The following is a 24066-nucleotide window of genomic DNA, read 5'->3' on the forward strand; positions in this document are numbered from 1 at the left end:
CCAGGGCCACCACCGCCACCAGCATGGAACCTTCCGGAACCTTCCTCCTCCTCCTGGCCTTCCTCAGCCTCCTCCTCTGCCTCGTGCTGCGGGGGGGGCAGCGGGACGGGCGTTTGCCCCCCGGCCCCCCGGCTTTACCCCTCCTGGGCAACCTCCTGCAGATCTCCCCCTCCCACACCCTCCAGTCCCTGCTGAAGGTGAGGAGGGGGTGTAGGGTGTGTTTTTGGGGGGATGTGGGGTCAAAGGGACCCCCCTGTAAGGATTTTGGGCCCCCCCAAGCTGAGCCAGCGGTACGGCCCGGTGTTCACCGTCTACCTGGGGTCGCGGCGCGTGGTGGTGCTGCGCGGGCACGCGGCGGTGCGCGAGGCGCTGGTGGACAACGCCGAGGCCTTCGCCGGGCGCGGGCGCATGCCCACCGTGGAGGAGACCTTCCGTGGGCATGGTGAGGAGAGAAAGGGGGTGGGGATGGGGTTAGGGGGGGGTTTGAGGGGGTGGGACCCACCCCTTCCCCCCCCCACACACACATGCCTTTGCGTGGTGATGTGTGGCGTCGCGGGTGAGACTTGGGGTGCTCCCCTCCATCACCCCATCCTCTGTGGGTACCACTCTTGGGGAAGCCCCCTGTATCCTTCATGGGATGCCCCAACCACCCCAGGCTGCCCCTCATCCCCCCACTGTGTACCCCCCCCCCCAATATACTCATGGGATGTACCCCCCACTGGGTACCCCCTACTCATGGGATATGGGATTCCCCCCCATCCCCTCTGGGTACCCCCATGGGTATCCCCTCCCATCACCTATGGGTGCCCCCCCAACCCTGGATACCCCCTTCCTCATGGGATATGGGACACCCACCCCATCCCCTCTGGGTGCCCTCCCCCACCCTGGACACCCCCTTCCTCATGGGATATGGGATGCCCCACCCCATCCCCTCTGGGTACCCCCCATGGGTATCCCCTCCCATCACCTATGGGTGCCCCCAACCCTGGATACCCCTGTTCCTCGTGGGTACCCCCTCCCATCCCCTCTGGGTGCCCCCCCACCCTGGATACCCCCTTCCTCATGGGATATGGGACACCCACCCCATCCCCTCTGGGTACCCCCCATCACCCATGGGTACCCTCTCCCATCACCTATGGGTGCCCTCCCACCCTGGATACCCCCTTCCTCATGGGTACCCCCTCCCATCACCTATGGGTGCCCCCCCCCCAGGTACCCCCTTCCTCATGGGATATGGGATGCCCCCCATCCCCTCTGGGTACCCCCCATGGGTACCCCCTCCCATCCCCTATGGGTGCCCTCCCACCCTGGATACCCCCTTCCTCATGGGTATCCCCCCCCATCCCCTCTGGGTACCCCTCATCCCCCATGGGTATCCCCTCCCATCACCTATGGGTGCACCCCCACCCTGGATGCCCTCTCCATCCCCTCTGGGTACCCCCCATGGATATCCCCTCCCATCCCCTCTGCGTGCCCCCACCCTGGACACCCCCTTCCTCATGGGATATGGGATGCCCTCCTCATCCCCTCTGGGTACCCCCCATCACCCATGGGTATCCCCTCCCATCACCTATGAGTGTTCCCCCACCCTGGATACCCCCTTACTCATGGGATAGGGGATGCCCCCCCATCCCCTGTGTGTGCCCCCCATGGGTATCCCCTCCCATCACCTATGGGTGCCCCCCCACCCTGGATACCCCCTTACTCATGGGATAGGGGATGCCCCCCCATCCCCTGTGGGTGCCCCCCCACCCTGGATACCCCCTTCCTCATGGGTATCCCCCCCCATCCCCTCTGGGTACCCCTCATCCCCTATGGGTATCCCCTCCCATCACCTATGGGTGCACCCCCACCCTGGATGCCCTCTCCATCCCCTCTGGGTACCCCCCATGGATATCCCCTCCCATCCCCTCTGGGTGCCCCCACCCTGGACACCCCCTTCCTCATGGGATATGGGATGCCCTCCCCATCCCCTCTGGGTACCCCCCATCACCCATGGGTATCCCCTCCCATCACCTATGGGTGTCCCCCCACCCTGGATACCCCCTTCCTCATGGGATATGGGATGCCCCCCCATCCCCTCTGGGTACCCCTCATCCCCCATGGGTATCCCCTCCCATCCCCTATGGGTGCCCCCGACCCTGGACACCCCCTTCCTCATGGGTATCCCCTCCCATCCCCTGTGGGTGCCCCCCGACCCTGGATACCCCCTTCCTCATGGGTATCCCCTCCCATCACCTATGGGTACCCCCCCACCCTGGATACCCCCTTCCTCATGGGATAGGGGATGACCCCATCCCCTCTGGGTACCCCCCATCACCCATGGGTACCCCCTCCCATCACCTATGGGTGCCCCCCCACCCTGGACACCCCCTTCCTCATGGGATATGGGATGGCCCCCCCATCCCCTCTGGGTACCCCCCATCACCCATGGGTATCCCCTCCCATCACCTATGGGTGCCCCCCACCCTGGATACCCCCTTCCTCATGGGTACCCCCTCCCATCCCCTATGGGTGCCCCCAACCCTGGATACCCCCTTCCTCATGGGATAGGGGATGACCCCCCATCCCCTCTGGGTACCCCCCATGGGTATCCCCTCCCATCCCCTCTGGGTGCCCCCACCCTGGACACCCCCTTCCTCATGGGATATGGGACACCCACCCCATCCCCTCTGGGTACCCCTCATCACCCATGGGTACCCTCTCCCATCACCTACGGGTGCCCTCCCACCCTGGACACCCCCTTCCTCATGGGATACGGGATCCTCCCTGCATCCCCCATGGATGCCCACCCCCCAGGGCATTCACCCCCCCCCCAAATCTCCCCTTTTGCCCCCCCCCTTTTGCCCCCCAGGGGTGGTGTTCTCCAACGGGGAGCGCTGGCGGCAGCTGCGCCGCTTCTCCCTGACGGTGCTGCGGGATTTCGGGATGGGCAGGAAAAGCATCGAGGGGCGAATCCAGGAGGAAGCCCAGGTCCTGCTGCAGGAGCTGCGCAGCACCAAAGGTACCGCCCAGGGGCTGCGGGTGCTCCCAGGAGGGTGGCTGGGTGGGAGGGAGGGGGGTTCCAAGGAGGATGGGTGGGTGGGTGGGTGGGTGGGTGGGAGGGGGTACTCCGAGGAGGATGGGTGGGTGGGTGAGTTGGTGGGAGGGGGGTTCCAAGGAGGATGGGTGGGTGGGTGGGGGTTCCAAGGAGGATGGGTGGGTGGGTGGGTGAGTGGGAGGGGTACTCTAAGGAGGATGGGTGGGTGGGTTGGTGGGTTGGTGGGAGGGGTACTCCAAGGAGGATGGATGGATGGATGGGTGGGTGGGTGGCTGGGTGGGAGGGGGGTTCCAAGGAGGATGGGTGGGTGGCTGGGAGGGGGGGCTCCAAGGAGGATGGGTGGGTGGGAGGGGGTACTCCAAGAAGGATGGGTGAGTGGGAGGGGGTACTCCGAGGAGGATGGATGGGTGGGTGGGAGGGGGTGCTCCAAGGATGATGGGTGGGGGGGTGCTCCAAGGAGGATGGGTGGGTGGGTGAGGGTACTCCAAGGAGGATGGCTGGGTGCATGGGAGGGGGTACTCCAAGGAGGATGGGTGGGTGGGTGGGTGGATGGGTTGGTGGGAGGGGTACTCCAAGGAGGATGGATGGGTGGGTGGGAGGGGGGGCTCCAAGGAGCATGGATGGGTGGGTGGGTGGGTGGGTGGGAGGGGGGATTCCAAGGAGGATGGGTGGGAGGGAGGCTCCAAGGAGGATGGGTGGGTGGGTGGGTGGGAGGAGGTGCTCCAAGGAGGATGGGTGGGTGGGTGGGAGGGGGGGTTCCAAGGAGGATGAATGTGTTGGTGGGAGGGGGGCTCCAAGGAGGATGGATGGGTGGGTGAGTGGGAGAGGGGCTCCAGGAGGATGGGTGGGTGGGAGGGGGTGCTCCAAGGATGGATGGGTGGGTGGGAGGGGGTACTCCAAGGAGGATGGGTGGGAGGGGGTGCTCCAAGGAGGATGGGTGGGTGGGTGGGAGGGGGTGCTCCAAGGAGGATGGGTGGGTGGGTGGGTTGGTGGGAGGGGTACTCCAAGGAGGATGGGTGGGTGGGTGGCTGGGTGGCTGGGTGGGGGGTTCCAAGGAGGATGGATGGGTGGGTGGGAGGGGGGACTTCAAGGAGGATGGGTGGGTGGGTGGGTGGGTTGGTGGGAGGGGTACTCCAAGGAGGATGGGTGGGTGGGTGGGTGGGTGGGAGGGAGGGTTCCAAGGAGGATGGGTGGGTGGGAGGGGGTGCTCTGAGGAGGATGGGTGGGTAGGAGGGGGTGTTCCAAGGATGGATGGGTGGGTGGGGGTGATCCAAGGATGGATGGGTGGGTGGGAGAGGGGGTTCCAAGGAGGATGGATGGGTGGATGGGTGGGTGGGTACTCCAAGGAGGATGGGTGGGTGTGTGGATGGGATGATCAGGTGGTAGTGGTGGTGGTGGGGGTGTGCTAACAGCCCCCCAACCCTCCCTGTACCCCCCCCACCCCCCCCAAAAAAGGAGCCCCCTTCGACCCCACCTACCTGCTGAGCTGCGCCGTCTCCAACATCATCTGCTCCATCGTCTTCGGGGACCGGTTCGACTACCAGGACAAGGAGTTCCTGGAGCTGCTCCGCATGATGAACGAGAGTTTCCGGGAGATCAGCACCCCCTGGTCACAGGTAGGTGGGTGCTGAGGGCTGGGGGATGGGCTTGGAGAGTGGTGGTGGGGGGTGTGTGTCCCCCAACATCACCCCATCCCCTTGAGCCCCGTAGGTCTATGAGATGGGGGAGACGTTCCTGAAGCACCTGCCGGGCCCCCACACCAAGATCCCCCGGCTGCTGGGTGGGATGAGGAGCTTCATCGCCCGGCGCGTGAGGAAGAACGCCCAGAGCCTGGAGCCCGGCGCCCCACGGGACTTCATCGACTGCTTCCTGCTCCAGATGGAGAAGGTCGGGATGGGGGGAGAGGGATTGGGGTTATGCCAGGGTCCCAGGGGTTATCCTGGGCACCAAAGGATGCTCCGGGCATCCAGGGGTTATCCCAGGCTCCCAGGGGTTATCCGAGGCTCCCAGGGGTTATCCCGGGAATCCAGGGGTTATCCTGGGCACCCAGGGGTTATCCAGGGCACCCAGGGGTTATCCTGGGCACCTAGGGATGCTCCCGGGCATCCAGGGGTTATCCCAGGGTCCCAGGGGTTATCCCAGGCACCCAGGGGTTATCCCAGGCACCCAGGGGTTGTCCAGGGCACCCAGGGATGCTCTCGGGCATCCAGGGGTTATCCCAGGCATCCAGGGGTTATCCCAGGCTCCCAGGGATGCTCCTGGGCACCCAGGGGTTATCCAGGGCACCCAGGGGTTATCCTGGGCACCCAGGGATGCTCCTGGGCACCCAGGGGTTATCCCGGGCATCCAGGGGTTATCCCGGGCACCCAGGGATGCTCCTGGGCACCCAGGGGTTATCCCGGGCATCCAGGGGTTATCCCGGGTACCCAGGCATGCTCCTGGGCACCCAGGGGTTATCCCAGGCTCCCAGGGGTTATCCCGGGCTCCCAGGGATGCTCCTGGGCATCCAGGGGTTATCCCAGGCTCCCAGGGGTTATCCAGGGCACCCAGGGGTTATCCCAGGCTCCCAGGGATGCTCCTGGGCACCCAGGGATGCTCCCAGGCACCCAGGGGTTATCCCGGGCTCCCAGGGGTTATCCCGGGCACCCAGGGATGCTCCTGGGCACCCAGGGGTTATCCAGGGCACCCAGGGGTTATCCCGGGCACCCAGGGATGCTCCTGGGCACCCAGAGGTTATCCCAGGCTCCCAGGGGTTATCCCAGGCACCCAGGGGTTATCCCGGGCTCCCAGGGGTTATCCCAGGATCCCAGGGATGCTCCCAGGCACCCAGGGGTTATCCCAGTCTCCCAGGGGTTATCCCAGGCTTCCAGAGGTTATCCCAGGCTCCCAGGGATGCTCCTGGGCACCCAGGGGTTATCCAGGGCACCCAGGGGTTACCCCAGGCACCCATCCCCCTCACACACCCAGGCTCCCTTGCCCACCAGGGTCTGCTGTGTCCCCCCCACATCCACCCCCTCCCCTCCCCGCCACGCGCCGCGGCGCCGCCTCACCCGCGCGTCCCGCGTGCCCCCAGGAGAAGGGGAACCCCCGCTCGGAGTTCAACCAGGAGAACCTGGAGCTCACCACGCTCAACCTCTTCTTCGCCGGCACCGAGACCGTCAGCTCCACCCTGCGCTACGGGTTCCTCATGCTCATGAAGCACCCGGAGGTGCAAGGTGAGGGGGGGACACGCGTGGGCACGGGGATCCCCATCACATCCCATTACCATTCCCATCCCATCACATCCCATTACCATTCCCATTCCGATCCCCATCCCCATCCCCATCCCATCCTCATCCCCATCCCCATCCCCATCCCCATCCCATCCCCATCCCCATCCCATCCAATCCCAATCCCCATCCCATCCCCATCCCCATCCCCATCCCCATCCCCATCCCCATCCCATCCCATCCCCAACCCATCCCCATCCCCATCCCCATCCCATCCCATCCCATCCCATCCCATCCCATCCCATCCCATCCCATCCCATCCCATCCCATCCCATCCCATCCCCATCCCCATCCTTATCCCATCCCCATCCCATCCCCATCCCATCCCCATCCCCATCCCATTCCCATCCCATTCCCATCCCCATCCCCATCCCCATTCCCATCCCATCCCATCCCATCCCCATCCCATCCCCATCCCATCCCCATCCCATCCCATCCCATCCCCATCCCCATCCCATCCCCATCCCATCCCATCCCATCCCATCCCATCCCATCCCCATCCCCATCCCCATCCCATCCCATCCCATCCCATCCCCATCCCATCCCCATCCTATCCCCATCCCCATCCCCATCCCATCCCATCCCATCCCCATCCCATCCCATCCCAATCCCATCCCCACCCCAGAGAAGGTCCATGAGGAGATCGACCGGGTGATCGGGCGGGATCGCGCCCCGACGGTGGAGCACCGGAGCCGGATGCCGTACACGGACGCCGTGATCCACGAGATCCAGCGCTGCAGCGACCTCATCCCCATGAACGTGCCGCACCTGGTCACGCGCGACACGCTCTTCCGCGGCTACCTCATCCCCAAGGTGCGCCGCACGCGCCCCGCGGCGGGTCCCGGCACCCCGCGCCCTGCGCACGCTCACCGCAGCCCCCGCGCCTTGCACGCTCCCCGTGCACCCAGCGCCTTGCACAGTCCCCATGCACCCTGCTCCTTGCACAAGCACCCAGCTCCTTGCACGCTCCCCGTGCACCCAGCTCCTTGCACGCTGCCCAAGCACCCAGCTCCTTGCACAAGCACCCAGCTCCTTGCACACTCCCCGTGCACCCAGCACCTTGCACAGTCCCCATGTCCCCAGTGCCTTGCACACTGCCCAAGCACCCAGCTCCTTGCACAAGCACCCAGCTCCTTGCACACTCCCCATGCACCCAGCACCTTGCACAGTCCCCATGTCCCCAGTGCCTTGCACACTGCCCAAGCACCCTGCTCCTTGCACAAGCACCCAGCTCCTTGCACGCTCCCCATGCACCCAGCTCCTTGCACGCTCCCCATGCACCCAGCTCCTTGCACACTCTCCATACACCCAGCTCCTTGCACACTCCCCGTGCACCCAGCTCCTTGCACAAGCACCCAGCTCCTTGCACGCTCCCCGTGCACCCAGCTCCTTGCACAAGCACCCAGCTCCTTGCACGCTCCCTGTGCACCCTGCTCCTTGCACACTGCCCAAGCACCCAGCTCCTTGCCACTCACCATGTCCCCGGCTCCTTGCACACTCCCCATGCACCCTGCTCCTTGCACAAGCACCCAGCTCCTTGCGCACTCTCCATACACCCAGCTCCTTGCACACTCCCCATGCACCCAGTTCCTTGCACACTGCCCAAGCACCCAGCTCCTTGCACGCTCCCCGTGCACCCAGCTCCTTGCACAATGCCCAAGCACCCAGCTCCTTGCACACTCCCCATGCACCCTGCTCCTTGCACAAGCACCCAGCTCCTTGCACACTCTCCATACACACAGCTCCTTGCACACTCCCCATGCACCCAGCTCCTTGCACTCTGCCCAAGCACCCAGCTCCTTGCACGCTCCCCGTGCAACCAGCTCCTTGCACACTCCCCATGTCCCCTGCTCCTTGCACGCTCCCCATGTCTCCAGCTCCTTGCACACTGCCCAAGCACCCAGCTCCTTGCACTCTCCCCATGTCCCCAGCTCCTTGCACACTGCCCAAGCACCCAGCGCCTTGCACACTCATCATGTCCCCTGCTCCTTACACACTCCTCATGCACCCAGCTCCTTGCACACTCCCCATGCACCCAGCTCCTTGCACAAGCACCCAGATCCTTGCACACTCCCCATGTCCCCAGCTCCTTGCATGCTCCCCATGCACCCAGCTCCTTGCACACTCTCCATACACCCAGCTCCTTGCACGCTCCCCAAACACCCAGCTCCTTGCACAGTCCTCATGCACCCAGCTCCTTGCACACTCCCCGTGCACCCAGCTCCTTGCACACTGGACCCACGCCCCCCTGACCCCCCTGTCCCCCCAGGACACAGAGGTGTACCCCCTGCTCAGCTCCGTGCTGCACGACCCCGACGCCTACAGACACCCCGACACCTTCGACCCCTCCAACTTCCTGGATGAGCACGGACGCTTCCAGAAGAACGAGGCCTTCGTCCCCTTCTCCTCGGGTACCCGAGGGAGGGGAGGGATGGGATGGGATGGGATGGGATGGGATGGGATGGGATGGGATGGGATGGGATGGGGATGGGGATGGGACTGGGATGGGATGGGGATGGGATGGGATGGGGATGGGGATAGGGATGAGGATGGGAATGGGATAGGGATGAGGATGAGGATGGGGATGAGGATGAGGATGGGGATGGGGATGGGATGGGGATGAGTTGGGATGGGCTGGGGATGGGCTGGGGATGGGGACGGGATGGGATGCGGATGGGATTGGATGTGGATGGGATGAGCATGGGATGGGGATGGGATGGGGATGGTCATGGGGATGGGATGGGATGGGGATGAGGATGGGATGGGGATGGGATAAGGATGGGGATGGGATGGGGATGGGATGGGGGTGAGGATGAGGATGGGGATGGGGATGGGATGGGGGTGAGGATGAGGGTGGGGATGGGATGAGGATGGGGATGGGATGGGGATGGGATGGGGGTGAGGATGAGGATGGGGATGGGATGGGATGGGGGTGAGGATGAGGATGGGGATGGGATAAGGATGGGGATGGGATGGGGTAGGGATGGGGGTGAGGATGAGGATGGGGATGAGATGGGGATGAGGATGGGGATGGGATGGGGATGAGTTGGGAATGAGGATGGGGATGAGGATGGGATGGGGATCGGAATGGCTTGGGATGGGGATGGGATGGGTTGGGGATGGGGATGGGAATGGCTTGGGATGGGATCCTCCACACCCCCACCCCTCCAACCCCCTTTCCCCTGCGTCCAGGGAAGCGCGTGTGCCTGGGAGAAGCCCTGGCGCGGATGGAGCTCTTCCTCTTCCTCACCACCATCCTGCAGAGCCTTCGGCTGCAGCCGCTGGTGCCGCCGGCGGAGCTGCCCACGGCCCCGCTGGAGAGCGGCTTCGCCAACATCCCCCCCATGTACCAGCTCCGCATGGTGCCCCGCTGAGGGGCACCCACCCCCCAGACCCCTCCCCCAACCCCCACCTCAGCATGGGGTGACCCCCCCTGGGCACCCCCCCCCCACCTCCCCACTGCAGCTGCCACATAAAGTCTCTGGTGAAATTCAACTGGTTTGTCATGGTGCTTGTGGGGGGTGGGGGGTGTCTGGGGGGGGCGTCTGGGGGGGACCCTGGGGCAGCATCTGCACCCCAACACTCCCCCACACCCACCCTGGGCACTGCTGGTGCCTGAAAGCCAGAGCTGGGCGTGCAAAGCCCCACGGTGAGTGTGCAAAGCCCAGGGCTGAGCGTGCAGCACCCGGGCACCAGCCCAAGCACCAAGGTCACGCCGCGGCGGTGCCAACAGCTCGTGGCACTTTGTCCTCCTCCTCCTCCTCCTCTTCGTCCTTGGCTCCGGTGCCCGTCCCCATCCCAGGGTCCAGAGGCTGCCCGGTCCTGGCTTGGCAGAGAAGGGGCCAGCTCAGGGCTGAGGGGACAAGGTTTGGGATGGGGGGGGTGCAATGAGGGGATGGGGGATGCAATAGGGGGACAAGGGTTGGGATAGGGGTGCAGGGATGGGGGATGCACCAATGGGATGGGGGATGCAATAGGGGGACAAGGTTTGGGATGGGGGGGGTGCAATGAGGGGATGGGGGATGCAATAGGGGGACAAGGGTTGGGATAGGGGTGCAGGGATGGGGGATGCACCAATGGGATGGGGGATGCAATAGGGGGACAAGGTTTGGGATGGGGGGGGTGCAATGAGGGGATGGGGGATGCAGGGACAGGGGTGGCAACAAGGGAATGGGGGGGTGTGATGGGGGGGACAAGGTTTGGGATGGGGGGGTGCAATGAGGGGGTGGGGGATGCAATAGGGGGACAAGGGTTGGGATAGGGGTGCAGGGATGGGGGATGCACCAATGGGATGGGGGATGCAATAGGGGGACAAGGTTTGGGAAGGGGGGGGGGTGCAATGAGGGGATGGGGGATGCGATAGGGGGACAAGGTTTGGGATGGGGGTGCAGGGATGGGGGATGCACCAATGGGATGGGGGATGCAATAGGGGGACAAGGTTTGGGATGGGGGGACAGGGGATTCAGCAAGGGGATGGGGGATGCAGGGACAGGGGTGGCAATGAGGGAATGAGGGGGTTGTGATGGGGGGACAAGGTTTGGGATAGGGGTGCAGGGCTGGGGGATGCACCAATGGGATGGGGGATGCAATAGGGGACAAGGGTTGGGATGGGGGGACGGGATGCAACGGGGGGATGGGGGATGCAGGGAAAGGGGTGGCAACGAGGGAATGAGGTGGTTGTGATGGGGGGACAAGGTTTGGGATAGGGGGACAGGGGATACAATGAGGGGGTGGGGGATGCAGGGACAGGGGTGGCAACGAGGGAATGAGGTGGTTGTGATGGGGGGACAAGGTTTGGGATAGGGGTGCCGGGATGGGGGATGCACCAATGGGATGGGGGATGAAATAGGGGGACAAGGTTTGGGATAGGGGTGCAGGGCTGGGGGATGCATCAATGGGATGGGGGATGCAATAGGGGGACAATGTTTGGGATGGGGGGACAGGGGATGCATCAATGGGATGGGGGATGCAATAGGGGGATGAGGGTTGGGATGGGGGGACAGGGGATGCAACGAGGGGATGGGGGATGCTACAGGGGGACGGGGGATGCAGGGACAGGGGTTGCAGTGTGGGGGCCAGGGGTGCTGGCACCATCCCCCTTCTTGCCCCGCTCTGGGAACAGCAGGTCCCTGACTCACCCTGTCCCCTTCCCAGAACTGTCCCCAAGGTCATCGCCCGGCCGGTGGCCCCGGCCATCCCTCCACCACGTTCCTGGCACCGTCAGACTTTGCCCCCAGCTGCAGAGCCCAGCTCAGCACCACAGCCATGGAGCCGCTGGGCACCGTCCCCATCCTGCTGCTGCTGGTCGTGGTGGTCGTGACGCTCGTGGGGCGCTGGAAGGACAAACGGAGCCTGAATTACCCACCGGGGCCGCCGGCGCTGCCGCTCATCGGGAACCTGCTGCAGATCAGAGCCGCCAACACCTGCCAGACCTTCCGCAAGGTGGGGGCAAGACCCTGGGGGTGGGTGATGATGAACACCCTGGGGTGTTGATGCCGAGACCCCCCCAGGGTGCCTGTCCCATGTCCCTGAGGGTCCTGATGCTGAGACCCCTGGGGGTCCCGTTGTCGAGCCCTCCAGGGTGCCCATCCCATGTCCCTGGGGGTCCCAATGCTGAACACCCTGGGGTGCTGATGCCGAGACCCCCCCAGGGTGCCCATCCCATGTCCCTGAGGGTCCCAATGCTGAACACCCTGGGGTGCTGATGCCAAGACCCCCAGGGTGCCCATCCCATGTCCCTGGGGGTCCCAATGCTGAAATCCCCAGGGTGCTGATGCCGAGACCCCCAGGGTGCCAGTCCCAAGTCCCTGGGGGTCCTGATGCTGAGACCCCTGGGGTGCCAGTCTCAAGTCCCTGGGGGTCCTGAAGTGCCCAGGGTGCCAAAGCCAAAAGCCTGGGGGTGCTGATCCCCAACACCCCAGGGTGCCGATGCCAAGTCCCTTGGGGTCCCGATGCCAAAATCCCCAGGGTGCTGATGCTGAGACCCCTGGGGTGCCAGTCCCAAGTCCTTGGGGGTCCCAATGCCGAACCCCTGGGGCGCTAGTCCCAAGTCCCTGGGGGTCCCGATGCTGAGACCCCTGGGGGTCCCATTGTCGAGCCCCCTGGGGTGCCAGTCCCATGTCCCTGGGGGTCCCAATGCCGAGACCCCCAGGGTGCCAGTCCCAAGTCCTTGGGGGTCCCGATGCTGAGACCCCTGGGGGTCCCAACGCCGAGTCCCCTGGGGTGCCAGTCCCAAGTCCCTGGGGGTCCCGATACCAAGACCCCCAGGGTGCCAGTCCCAAGTCCCTGGGGGTCCCGATGCTGAGACCCCCAGGGTGCCAGTCCCAAGTCCCTGGGGGGGTCCCGATACCGAGACCCCTGGGGTGCCAGTCCCAAGTCCCTGGGGGTCCCGATGCTGAGACCCCTGGGGTGCCAGTCCCAAGTCCCTGGGGGTCCCGATGCCGAGCCCCCTGGGAGTCCCAATGCCGAGCCCCCCGGGGTGCCAGTCCCAAGTCCCTGGGGGTCCCGATGCTGAGTCCCCTGGGGGTCCCAACGCCGAGCTCCCTGGGATGCCAGTCCCAACTCCCTGGGGGGGTGTCCCGATGCCGAGCCCCCTGGGGGTCCCGATGCTGAGCCCCCTGGGGTGCCAGTCCCAAGTCCCTGGGGGGGTCCCGATGCCGAGCCCCCCGGGGTGCTGTGAGGGGTGGGTGTCGCTTTGTGCCGCAGCTGCGCGCCAAGTACGGCCCCGTCTTCTCGCTGCTCTTCGGCTCGGAGCGGGTGGTGGTCGTCTACGACTACGAGCTGCTGCGGGAGGTGCTGGTGACCCGGGGGGATGAGTTCACCGACCGGGGCCGGTTCCCCTTGACGGATAAAAACAGCAAAGACCTGGGGCTCTTCATGAGCAACGGGGAGACCTGGGTGCAGACGCGGCGCTTCACCCTCACCACGCTGCGGGACTTCGGCATGGGCAAGAAGGGGGTGGAGGAGCAGGTGCTGGAGGAGACGGAGCTGCTGCTGCAGGAGCTGGCGCGGACCAGAGGTGGGTGGTGGGACTGTGGTGAGGGGAGGGGGATGGGATGGGGATTGGGATGGGGATGGGGATGGGGATGGGATGGGGATGGGGATGGGGATGGGGATGGGGATGGGGATGGGGTGGGATGGGATGGGATGGGGATGGGGATGGGATGGGATGGGATGGGGATTGGGATGGGATGGGGATGGGATGGGGATGGGATGGGGATGGAGATGGGATGGGGACAGGATAGGATGGGATGGGATGGGATGGGGATGGGGACGGGAATGGGATGGTGATGAGATGGGGATGAGATGAGGATGGGGATGGGATCGGGATGAGATGAGGATGGGGATGGGATGGGCATGGGGATGGGATGGGGATGGGATGGGATGGGCTGGGATGGAGATGGGGATGGGGATGGGGATGGGGATGGGATGGGATGGGGATGGGGATGGGGATGGGGATGGGGATGGGGATGGGGATGGGGATGGGGATGGGGATGGGATGGGATGGGATGGGGATGGGATGAGGGGGTGTGTGTCCGGTTTTACCATCACCCCCACTGCCCATGTGCCCACCCATCCCCTGGTGCAGGACAGCCCTTCAACCCCAGCACGCTGCTGAGCGCGGCCGTGGGCAACGCCATCTGCCGCATCCTCTTCGGCCAGCGCTTCGCCTACGGTGACCAGGAGTTCCAGCAGGTCCTCAAGCGCATGGCCCAAAACTTCCACCTGGAGAGCTCCATATCCGGGCAGGTGAGGGGGGATTTGGGGAGGGAAGGGGATCCCCCAGCACCCCATCCCCTCACCAGCACCCCATCCCCTCACCGGCGCCGCATCCCCTCACTGGTACCCCATCCCCTCACTGGTACCCCATCCCCTCACCGGCACCACATCCCCTCACTGGTGCCGCATCCCCTCACTGGTACCCCATCCCCTCACTGGTACCCCATCCCCTCACCAGCACCCCATCCCCTCACCGGCACCACATCCCCTCACCAGCACCCCATCCCCTCACCAGCACCACATCCCCTCACCGGTGCCGCATCCCCTCACCAGCACCCCATCCCCTCACCGGCACCACATCCCCTCACTGGTGCCGCATCCCCTCACTGGTACCCCATCCCCTCACTGGTACCCCATCCCCTCACCAGCACCCCATCCCCTCACCGACACCACATCCCCTCACTGGTGCCGCATCCCCTCACTGGTACCCCATCCCCTCACCAGCACCCCATCCCCTCACCGGCACCACATCCCCTCACCGGCACCACATCCCCTCACCAGCACCCCATCCCCTCACCAGCACCACATCCCCTCACTGGTACCCCATCCCCTCACTGGTACCCCATCCCCTCACCGGCACCCCATCCCCTCACTGGTACCCCATCCCCTCACTGGTACCCCATCCCCTCACTGTCACCGCATCCTCATCCCTCCGGCTCTCCCCCCACCAGCTCTACACCATCCTCCCTGGGCTGATGGAGTACCTGCCTGGCTGGCACCGGACCTTCTTCCAGAACAATTCCTTCATCCTGGATTTCCTGTCCAGGAAGGTGGCCGAGCACGAGGCCACCCTGGACCCGGCGGCGCCGCGGGATTTCGTCGATGTTTTTCTCTGTCGGATGAAGCAGGTTTGGGGCTGGGGGGCTGGGGAGGGTAGTGGGGGTGGGGGGAGCTGAGCATCATTTTTAGGGGGGGACCAGAGTTCCCAGCATCATCATGGGGTGGGGACCATAACCCTCAGCATCATTTTGGGGGAGAAACCAGAGTCCCCAGCATCATTTTTGGGGGGACAGGCAACCCTCAGCATCATTTTTGGCGGGAAACCAGAGTCCCCAGCATCATCCTGGGGTGGGGACCATAACCCTCAGCATCATTTTGGGGGGGACACACAACCCTGAGCATCGTTTTGGGGGTGGGACATGATCCTGAGCATCATTTTGGGGGGGAAACCAGAGTCCCCAGCATCATCCTGGGGTGATGATCATAACCCTCAGCATCATTTGGGGGGGACACACAACCCTGAGCATCATTTTGGGGGACACACACAACCCTCAGCATCATTTTGGGGTGGGGACCACAACCCTCAGCATCATTTTGGGGGGACACACAACCCTGAGCATCGTTTTGGGGTGGGGACCATAACCCTCAGCATCATTTTTGAGGGGAAACCAGAGTCCCCAGCATCTTTTTGTGGGGGGACACAACCCTCAGCATCATTTAGGGGGAGGAAATACAGTCCCCAGCATCATTTTGGGGTGGGGACCACAACCCTCAGCATCATTTTGGGGGACACACACAACCCTCAGCATCATTTAGGGGTGACACACAACCCTGAGCATCGTTTTGGGGGTGGGACATGATCCTGAGCATCATTTTGGGGGGGAAACCAGAGTCCCCAGCATCATTTTGGGGTGGGGACCACAACCCTCAGCATCATTTTGGGGGGAACCCACAGTCCCCAGCATCATTTTGGGGTGGGGACCATAACCCTCAGCATCATTTTGGGGGGGGAAACCAGAGTCCAGCATCATTTTGGGGGGACACACAACCCTGAGTATCATTTTGGGGGGGAAACCAGAGTCCAGCATCATTTTGGGGTGGGGACCACAACCCTCAGCATCATTTGGGGGGGACACACAACCCTGAGCATCAGTTTTGGGGGGATGACAAGACCCGTGTTCAGCGCCAGGATTTCTCCCCCCCTGGGATATTTGGGAAGCTGCGAGTGTGGCACATCCCCCCCTTCCCTTTTCCCCTCCCCCACCCCCCCCCTTTCTTCCCCCAAACCCAGGAGAAGGGGACCCCCCAGTCAGCGTTCCGGAGGGACAACATGTACTCCACGGTGTTCGACATGTTCGTGGCGGGGACGGAGAGCACCAGCCTGACCCTGCGCTACTGCCTGATGCTGCTGCTGCAGCACCCCGAGGTGGCAGGTGGGTGGGGGGGGACCCACCTTAGGGACCCCCCAAACCTCCCTGACCCCCTATTTCCCTCTCCAGGGAAGGTGGAGGAGGAGATGGAGCAGGTGCTGGGGTGAGAGGAGAGTGTGTGTGGGGGGAAACCCGCCTTAGGACCCCCCAAAATCCTCCCTGAACCCCCTCTTTTCCCTCTCCCCCCTCTCCAGGGAAGGTGGAGGAGGAGATCGAGCGGGTGCTGGGGTGAGAGGAGAGTGTGTGTGGGGGGAAACCCGCCTTAGGACCCCCCAAAATCCTCCCTGAACCCCTTTTTTCCCTCTCCAGGGAAGGTGGAGGAGGAGATGGAGCGGGTGCTGGGGTGAAAGGAGAGTGTGTGGGGTGGGAAACCCACCTTGGGGACCCCCAAAATCCTCCCTGAACCCCTCTTATCCCTCTCCAGGGAAGGTGGAGGAGGAGATCGAGCGGGTGCTGGGGTGAAACGGGGGTGTGTGGGGTGGGAAACCCACCTTGGGGACCCCCAAAATCCTCCCTGAACCCCTTTTTTCCCTCTCCAGGGAAGGTGGAGGAGGAGATCGAGGGGGTGCTGGGGTGAAAGGGGTGTGTGGGGGGGGGGAAACCCACCTTAGGGACCCCCCAAACCTCCCTGACCCCCTCTTATCCTTCTCCAGGGAAGGTGGAGGAGGAGATGGAGCGGGTGCTGGGGTGAAAGGGGGATGTGTGAGGTGGGAAACCCACCTTAGGGACCCCCCAAACCTCCCTGACCCCCTCTTATCCTTCTCCAGGGAAGGTGGAGAAGGAGATCGAGTGGGTGCTGGGGTGGGAGGGGTGGGTGTGTGTGGGGAACCCCACCTTAGGGACCCCCCAAATCCTCCCTGAACCCCTTTTTTCCCTCTCCAGGGAAGGTGGAGGAGGAGATCGAGCGGGTGCTGGGGTGAGAGGAGGGTGTGTGTCGGGGGAAACCCGCCTTAGGACCCCCAAAATCCTCCCTGAACCCCTTTTTTCCCTCTCCAGGGAAGGTGGAGGAAGAGATGGAGCAGGTGCTGGGGTGAAAGGGGGATGTGTGGGGTGGGAAACCCACCTTGGGCAGCCCCAAATCCTCCCTGAACCCCCTCTTTTCCCTCTCCCCCCTCTCCAGGGAAGGTGGAGGAGGAGATCGAGCGGGTGCTGGAGTGAAAGGGGTGTGTGTGTGTGGGGAAAGCCACCTTGGGGACCCCCAAATCCTCCCTGAACCCCTTTTTTCCCTCACCAAGGAAGGTGGAGGAGGAGATGGAGTGGGTGCTGGGGTGAAAGGGGGATGTGTGTGTGGGGAAACCCACCTTAGGGACCCCCCAAAATCCTCCCTCACCCCCTCTTTGCCCTCTGCAGGGAAGGTGGAGGAGGAGATGGAGCAGGTGCTGGGGTGAAAGGGGGATGTGTGGGGTGGGAAACCCACCTTGGGGACCCCCCAAATCCTCCCTGAACCCCTTTTTTCCCTCTCCAGGGAAGGTGGAGGAGGAGATGGAGCGGGTGCTGGGGTGAAAGGGGTCTGTGTGTGGGGAAAGCCACCTTGGGGACCCCCCAAATCCTCCCTGACCCCCTTTTTTCCCACTCCAGGGAAGGTGGAGGAGGAGATCGAGGGGGTGCTGGGGTGAAAGGGGTGTGTGTGGGGGGGGAAACCCACCTTAGGGACCCCCCAAACCTCCCTGACCCCCTCTTATCCTTCTCCAGGGAAGGTGGAGGAGGAGATGGAGCAGGTGCTGGGATGAAAGGGGGTGTGTGTGGGGGGGAAACCCACCTTAGGGACCCCCCAAATCCTCCCTGAACCCCTTTTTTCCCTCTCCAGGGAAGGTGGAGGAGGAGATGGAGCGGGTGCTGGGGTGAAAGGGGTCTGTGTGTGTGGGGAAAGCCACCTTGGGGACCCCCCAAATCCTCCCTGACCCCCTTTTTTCCCACTCCAGGGAAGGTGGAGGAGGAGATCGAGTGGGTGCTGGGGTGAGAGGAGGGTGTGTGTGTGGGGAACCCCACCTTGGGGACCCCCCAAATCCTCCCTGACCCCCTCTTTCCCCTCTCCCCCCTCTCCAGGGAAGGTGGAGGAGGAGATCGAGCGGGTGCTGGGGTGGGAGCGGGCGCCGGCGCTGCGGGACAGGGGGGCCATGGCCTACACGGAGGCCGTGATCCACGAGGCCCAGCGCTTCCTGGACCTGGTGCCCTTGGGCTTCATCCGCACCGTGCGGCGCGACACCCGCCTGGGGGGCTTCGTCCTCCCCAAGGTACAGCTCGTTAGGAAGGGCTAATTACTCATTAATTCCCCACGGGGAGGGATGGGGAAGGCTTGGAGAGCCTTCATCCCCCCCATCCTCCTCACCCCCCTTCTCCTGCCCCCTGGGTGGGGTAGATCTCAGCCCCTTCGTTAGGTAACGAACCCCCCCACACACACCCATTGATTAGCCAGGGCTAATTAACCTCGGGCAGTGATTAGATGTGGCTAATTAACCTTGGCCACTGATCGGGCACCACGCGCTGGGGCGCTGGCTGCGGGGTTGCGCAAGGAGGGGGTGGGGAGGGGGGGAAAGGGAGGGGGGGGGAGGCTGGGGAGGGGGGGGTGAGGCTGGGGAGGGGGGGGTAATTAGTGATTGGAGACCCCCACCCCTCCCCCTCTGTGGGGAAGGGGGGGATTGGGGGGGTTTGGAGGGGGGAAGGGGGGGTTTGGGGGGGGTTTGGAGGGGGAAGGGGGGTGTTTTGGGGGAAAAGAGGTTTATTTGGGGGGGAAAGGGGTGGGTTTTGGGGGGGAATGGGGTTGTTTGGGGGGGGAAATGGGGGCTTTTGGGGTATTTTTTGGAGGAAAGGGGTGGTTTTGGGGGGGAAGGAGGTTGGTTTTGGGGGAAATGGGGTCTTTTTGGGTATTTTTTTGGAGGAAAGGGGTCTTTTTTGGGGGAAAGGGGTCTTTTTTCGGGGAAATGGGGTTTGTTGGGGGGGGAATGGGGTTTGTTGGGGGGAAATGGGGTCTTTTGGGGTATTTTTTGGAGGAAAGGGCTGTTTTTTGGGGGGAAGGGGGTTGCTTTTGGGGGAAATGGGGTCTTTTAGGGTATTTTTTGGAGGAAAGAGCTGTTTTTTGGGGGGAAGGGGGTTGGTTTGGGGGGAAATGGGGTTTGTTGGGGGGGAAATGGGGTCTTTTTGGGTATTTTCTGGAGGAAAGGGCTGTTTTTGGGGGGCAAGGGGGTTGGTTTTGGGGGAAATGGGGTTGGTTGGGGGGGAAATGGGGTCTTTTTGGGTATTTTTAGGAGGAAAGGGCTGTTTTTTGGGGGGAAGTGGGTTGGTTTTGGGGGAAATGGGGTCTTTTAGGGTATTTTTTGGAGGAAAGGGCTGTTTTTTGGGGGAGAAGGGGTTGCTTTTGGGGTGAAATGGGGTTCTTTTAGTGTATTTTTTGAAGGAAAGGGCTGTTTTATGGTGAGGAAAGGAGGTTGTCACCCCCATTTATCCCCCCCAAGGGCTGCACCATCTACCCCGTGCTGAGCTCGGCGCTGCAGGACCCCCGGCACTTCCCCAACCCCGAAACCTTCGACCCCCGGCACTTCCTGGATGAGAAGGGGGGGTTCAAGAGGAGCGAAGCCTTCCTCCCCTTCTCTGCAGGTGGGGGGCAGTTCAGGGGACCCCCTCCCCTTAAAAAAACCCCCTCCCCTCAAAAGACTGACCCCCCCTCCTCCTTTCCTCCCCGCCCAGGGAAGCGCATGTGCCTGGGGGAGAGCCTGGCGCGGGCGCAGCTCTTCCTCTTCCTCACCGCCATCCTGCAGCGCTTCCGGCTCCGCAGCCCCCCCGGGACCCCCCCCCCGGACCTGCGCCCCCAGGTCAGCGGCATCATGAACATCCCCCAGCCCGTGGAGTTGTGTTTCTGCCCCCGTTGACCCCCCCCTCCCATCCCTCCCCCAAATCCCTCAGCATCCCCCCTTTCCCCTCCCCACAGCCACAGGGGACCCCAGGATGGGGACACCCACCCACCCCCCCTTTATGTACCCCACCTCCCCCCCAATTATCTACCCCCCACCCAATTAACACATTTCACCCCCAAATAAACATCACCCCCCCCCCCCAATGACCCTCTTTTGGCTCCGTGGATCCTGAGACCCCCCAAAACTGGAGTCTGGGGGGATGTAAGAGGGCGCTGGGGGAGAAGAAAGGGGGGTTATTTTTGGGGGGGGGGGCTCAGAGGGGTAGGGATCCCCAGGGGTGCCTTGGGGAGGGGGTAGGGGACCCCCAGGGTACCTTGGGGAGGGGGTAGGGGGGGAACCTTGAGGATGGGGTAGGGGACCCCCAGGGTACCTTGGGGAGGGGGTAGGGGGGGAACCTTGGGGACGGTGTAGGGGGGTACCCTGGGGATGGGGTAGGGACCCCCAGGGGTGCCTTGGGGAGGGGGTAGGGACCCCCAGGGATACCTAGGGAAGGGGGTGGGGACCCCCAGGGGTACCTTGGGGAGGGGGTGGGGACCCCTGGGGGGTGCCTTGGGGAGGGGGTATGGGGGGAACCTTGGGGACAGTGTAGGGGGGGTACCCTGCAGAGGGGGTAGGGACCCCTGAGGGGGGGGAAACCCGGGGCAGGGGGGTGTCCAAGGGGCAAGTTCCTCCCCCCCAGCATTGCCCCCACCCAACCAGCAGCCCCCCCAGGGCCAGGGCAATGCTCAGCACCCCAGTCCCAGTCAAACCACCCCTGGGGGAACTGGTGGGGCTCTGGGGGGTGAGAAGGGCAGTGGGGGGGACTGGGGGGGGGGGGGGGGTCCCTGCACCCCCAGGACAGACAGACAGCCAACCAGACAGACAGCAGCCCCAGTGCCATTCCCCTGGGGGGGGGGTTCATCATCAACCAAACCCCTAAAAACAGGGATTGGGGGGGTTCTGGGGGGGATCTGTGTGTCTCAGGGGTCACCCCACCCCACCAGCACCCACAGAGGGGGGGTTTATAGTGGGGGGGGGTCCCGTTTCCCCCCACCCCCTCCCCAAAAACCAGGCAGCGGAGCCACTGGCTGGAAAACATGGATATTTTATAGATACCACTCACAACTCCACAGCCTGGGGGGGCTGGGGGGGGGGATTTGGGGGGCTGGGGGGGGGGGTTTCTTCACCTCCAACAGGGACACAGCCCCTGGTATGACCCCCCCACTTTGCCCCCATGCCCCCCCTCCCCCCCTTTTCTCATCTCCCTCCCTGGCAAGTGCAATAAATAACACAAAAAGAAGCAGAAAGAAACACAAACGACCCCCAAGACCCCCACCCCCTCCCCTAAACCCCCCCCCCCCCAGCTGAGGGAGGGGTTGGACGGAGCTGGAGTGTAGGGGGGGGGGGAAGCAAAGCCCCCTCCCCTCACCCCTCATAGGGTTGCCCCCCCCTCCCCACCTCTCTCTGTGAGCTGTAGGGGGGGGGTGTGGGGAGGGGAGGGGGGGGGGACAGACAGACAGATGGACGCAGGAGGAGCCACCTCAGTGAGATACAATCAGACCCCGGGGGTCCCAGAGCCCCGGGATGGAGGGGGGGGGTGATGAGGATGCTCTGGATGGGTGGGGTGGGGGGGAATAAATTTGGGGAGGGGGTTAAGGGATGCTGGAGGAGGGGGGGGGGCTCGGTGAGCGAGGCACACGGTCCTGGGGAGGGGTGAGGGTTTGGGGAGGAGAAAGAGACAAAACGGTTGGTGAGATGATCCCAGGGGGGGTCTCACCCCCTCCCTGAATAAAATCCAGGTGAAAAGGGGCAGGTTTGGGTCTGTCTCACCTTGGGCAGGGGGCTGGGGGGGGCTCAGCAGCTGCACGGCTGCCGGGCCTGAGCCTGAGCCCCCCGGGGCTGCCGCAGCTGCCGCAGCGACGCGTCTCCGTACTGGATGCCCGAGCCCATCCGCTCCGGGTCCAGCTCCCCTGGGGACAGAGAGAGGGGGAGGGATCAGTAATAAACCCCCCAAAACATCTTATCTGGGGGGGAACATTCCCCCCCGTCCCTGATCCCTGCCTCTGGAGCTCCCCTGGGGATAGAGGGGGAGGGATCAGCAATAACCCCCCCAAACATCAGTATCAGGGGGGAACCTTCCCCCTCTCCATCTCTGGAGCTCCCCTGGGGACAGAGAGAGGGAGGGGTCAGTAATAAACCCCCCCAAAACATCTTATCTGGGGGGGAACATTCCCCTCTCCCCACCTCTGGAGCTCCCCTGGGGATAGAGGGGGAGAGGGGTCAGCAATAACCCCCCCAAAACATCTTATCTGGGGGGGGACATTCCCCCCCGTCCCTGATCCCTGCCTCTGGAGCTTCCCTGGGGATAGAGGGGGAGGGATCAGCAATAACCCCCCCAAAACACCTTCATCTGGGGGGGAACATTCCCCCCCTCCCTGATCCCTGCCTCTGGAGCTCCCCTGGGGACAGAGAGAGGGGGAGGGATCAGCAATAACCCCCCCAAACATCAGTCTGGGGGGGAGATTCAACCTGTCCCCTCCCTGATCCCTCCTCTGGAACATCTTGAGTGGGGAGAGGGATCAGCAATAAACCCCCCAAAACACCTTCATCTGGGGGGGAACATTCCCCCCTCCCTACCTCTGGAGCTCCCCTGGGGATAGAGAGAGGGAGGGGTCAGCAATAACCCCCCCAAAACACCTCATCTGGGGGGGAAACATTCCCCCCTCCCCACCTCTGGGGACAGAGAGAGGGAGGGGTCAGCAATAAACCCCCCAAAACATCTTATCTGGGGGGGGACATTCCCCCCTCCCTGCCTCTGGAGATAGAGAGAGGGAGGGGTCAGCAATAACCCCCCCAAAACACCTCATCTGGGGGGGAATATTCCCCCCCCTCCCTGATCCCTGCCTTTGGAGCTCCCCTGGGGATAGAGAGGGGGAGGGGTCAGCAATAACCCCCCCAAAACACCTTCATCTGGGGGGGAACCTTCCCCCCTCCCCACCTCTGGAGCTCCCCTGGGGATAGAGAGAGGGAGGGGTCAGCAATAACCCCCCCAAAACACCTTCATCTGGGGGGGAACCTTCCCCCCCCTCCCTGATCCCTGCCTCTGGAATGCCTTGCGTGGGGAGAGGGATCAGCAACCCCCCCCCAAAACCTCAGTCTTGGGGGGGGAGATTCAACCTGCCCCCTCCCTGATCCCTGCCCCTGGAAGAGGGGGTGTGAGGTGGGGGGGGGGAGATTCAACCTGCCCCCCACCCCCAATTCCCACCTCTGGAGCCAAAGGGGGAGAGGGATCAGCAACCCCCCCCCCCCAAAACCTCAGTCTTGGGGGGGACATTCAACCTGCCCCCTCCCTGATCCCTGCCCCTGGAGCTCCCCTGGGGATAGAGAGGGGGGGAGAGGGGTCAGCAACACCCCCCCCCCAAAACCTCAGTCTTGGGGGGGGGATTCAACCTGCCCCCTCCCTGATCCCTGCCCCTGGAGCTCCCCTGGGGATAGAGAGGGGGGGAGAGGGCTCAGCAACCCCCCCAAAACACCTCAAGCTGAGCGTTGGGGGGGGTCGTACATGGGGGTTGGGGGGTAGATTCAACCTTCCCCTGCCCCAATTCCCCCCCCCTGGGGAGGGGGCAGGCTGGGGGGGTCGTACCAGACTCGATCTTGTTGAGGATGGTGCGGGCGCACTTGAGGAAGGCTTCCTCCACGTTCTCCCCCGTCAGGGCGCTGGTCTCCAGGAACATCAGCTCTGAGGGGAGCAGAGACCCCCCCTCTAATTAGCCACCTCGTTAACGAGACCCACCCAGGCTCCTTTATGGGGTGGCCAGGGGGGGGTTTCCTCCCCCCTCTCCTGTTTCCAGAGGGTTTTCCCCCCTTTCCTGGCTCCTTTAGGAGGTTTCCAGGGGGTTTCCTCCCCTCTCTTCCTATTTCCAGGGGGTTTCCTCCCC

The 24066-nt window shown here is 63.9% G+C and overlaps 2 protein-coding genes across 2 annotated transcripts; one reads left to right on the forward strand and one right to left on the reverse strand.

Annotated features, from left to right (window-relative positions):
• Positions 1-8: 8 nt before the first annotated feature.
• Positions 9-20278, forward strand: LOC311204561 (uncharacterized protein). Its single transcript, XM_084280970.1, has 17 exons — positions 9-197; positions 280-442; positions 2855-3004; positions 4496-4656; positions 4751-4927; positions 6114-6255; positions 6935-7122; positions 8579-8720; positions 9502-9671; positions 11464-11751; positions 13015-13327; positions 13898-14058; positions 14760-14936; positions 16100-16241; positions 18285-18472; positions 19691-19832; positions 19923-20278. The coding sequence occupies exons 1-17, from the start codon at positions 24-26 to the stop codon at positions 20102-20104; spliced, it is 3060 nt and encodes a 1019-aa protein (XP_084137096.1). The 5' UTR covers positions 9-23; the 3' UTR covers positions 20105-20278.
• Positions 20279-21223: 945 nt separating this feature from the next.
• On the reverse strand, positions 21224-23867 carry LOC311204563 (ras-related protein Rab-4B-like; the record flags this gene model as incomplete). Its single annotated transcript, XM_084280971.1, has 3 exons — positions 21224-21831; positions 21959-22098; positions 23772-23867. Coding segments are annotated over 2 exons (212 nt in total), but the record flags the coding sequence as incomplete, so codon positions are not given.
• Between the last annotated feature and the right edge of the window lie 199 nt (positions 23868-24066).

This window comes from Gallinula chloropus (genome assembly GCF_964237585.1).
Source record: "Gallinula chloropus genome assembly, contig: HAP1_SCAFFOLD_538, whole genome shotgun sequence".
NCBI classification, from domain to species: domain Eukaryota; kingdom Metazoa; phylum Chordata; class Aves; order Gruiformes; family Rallidae; genus Gallinula; species Gallinula chloropus.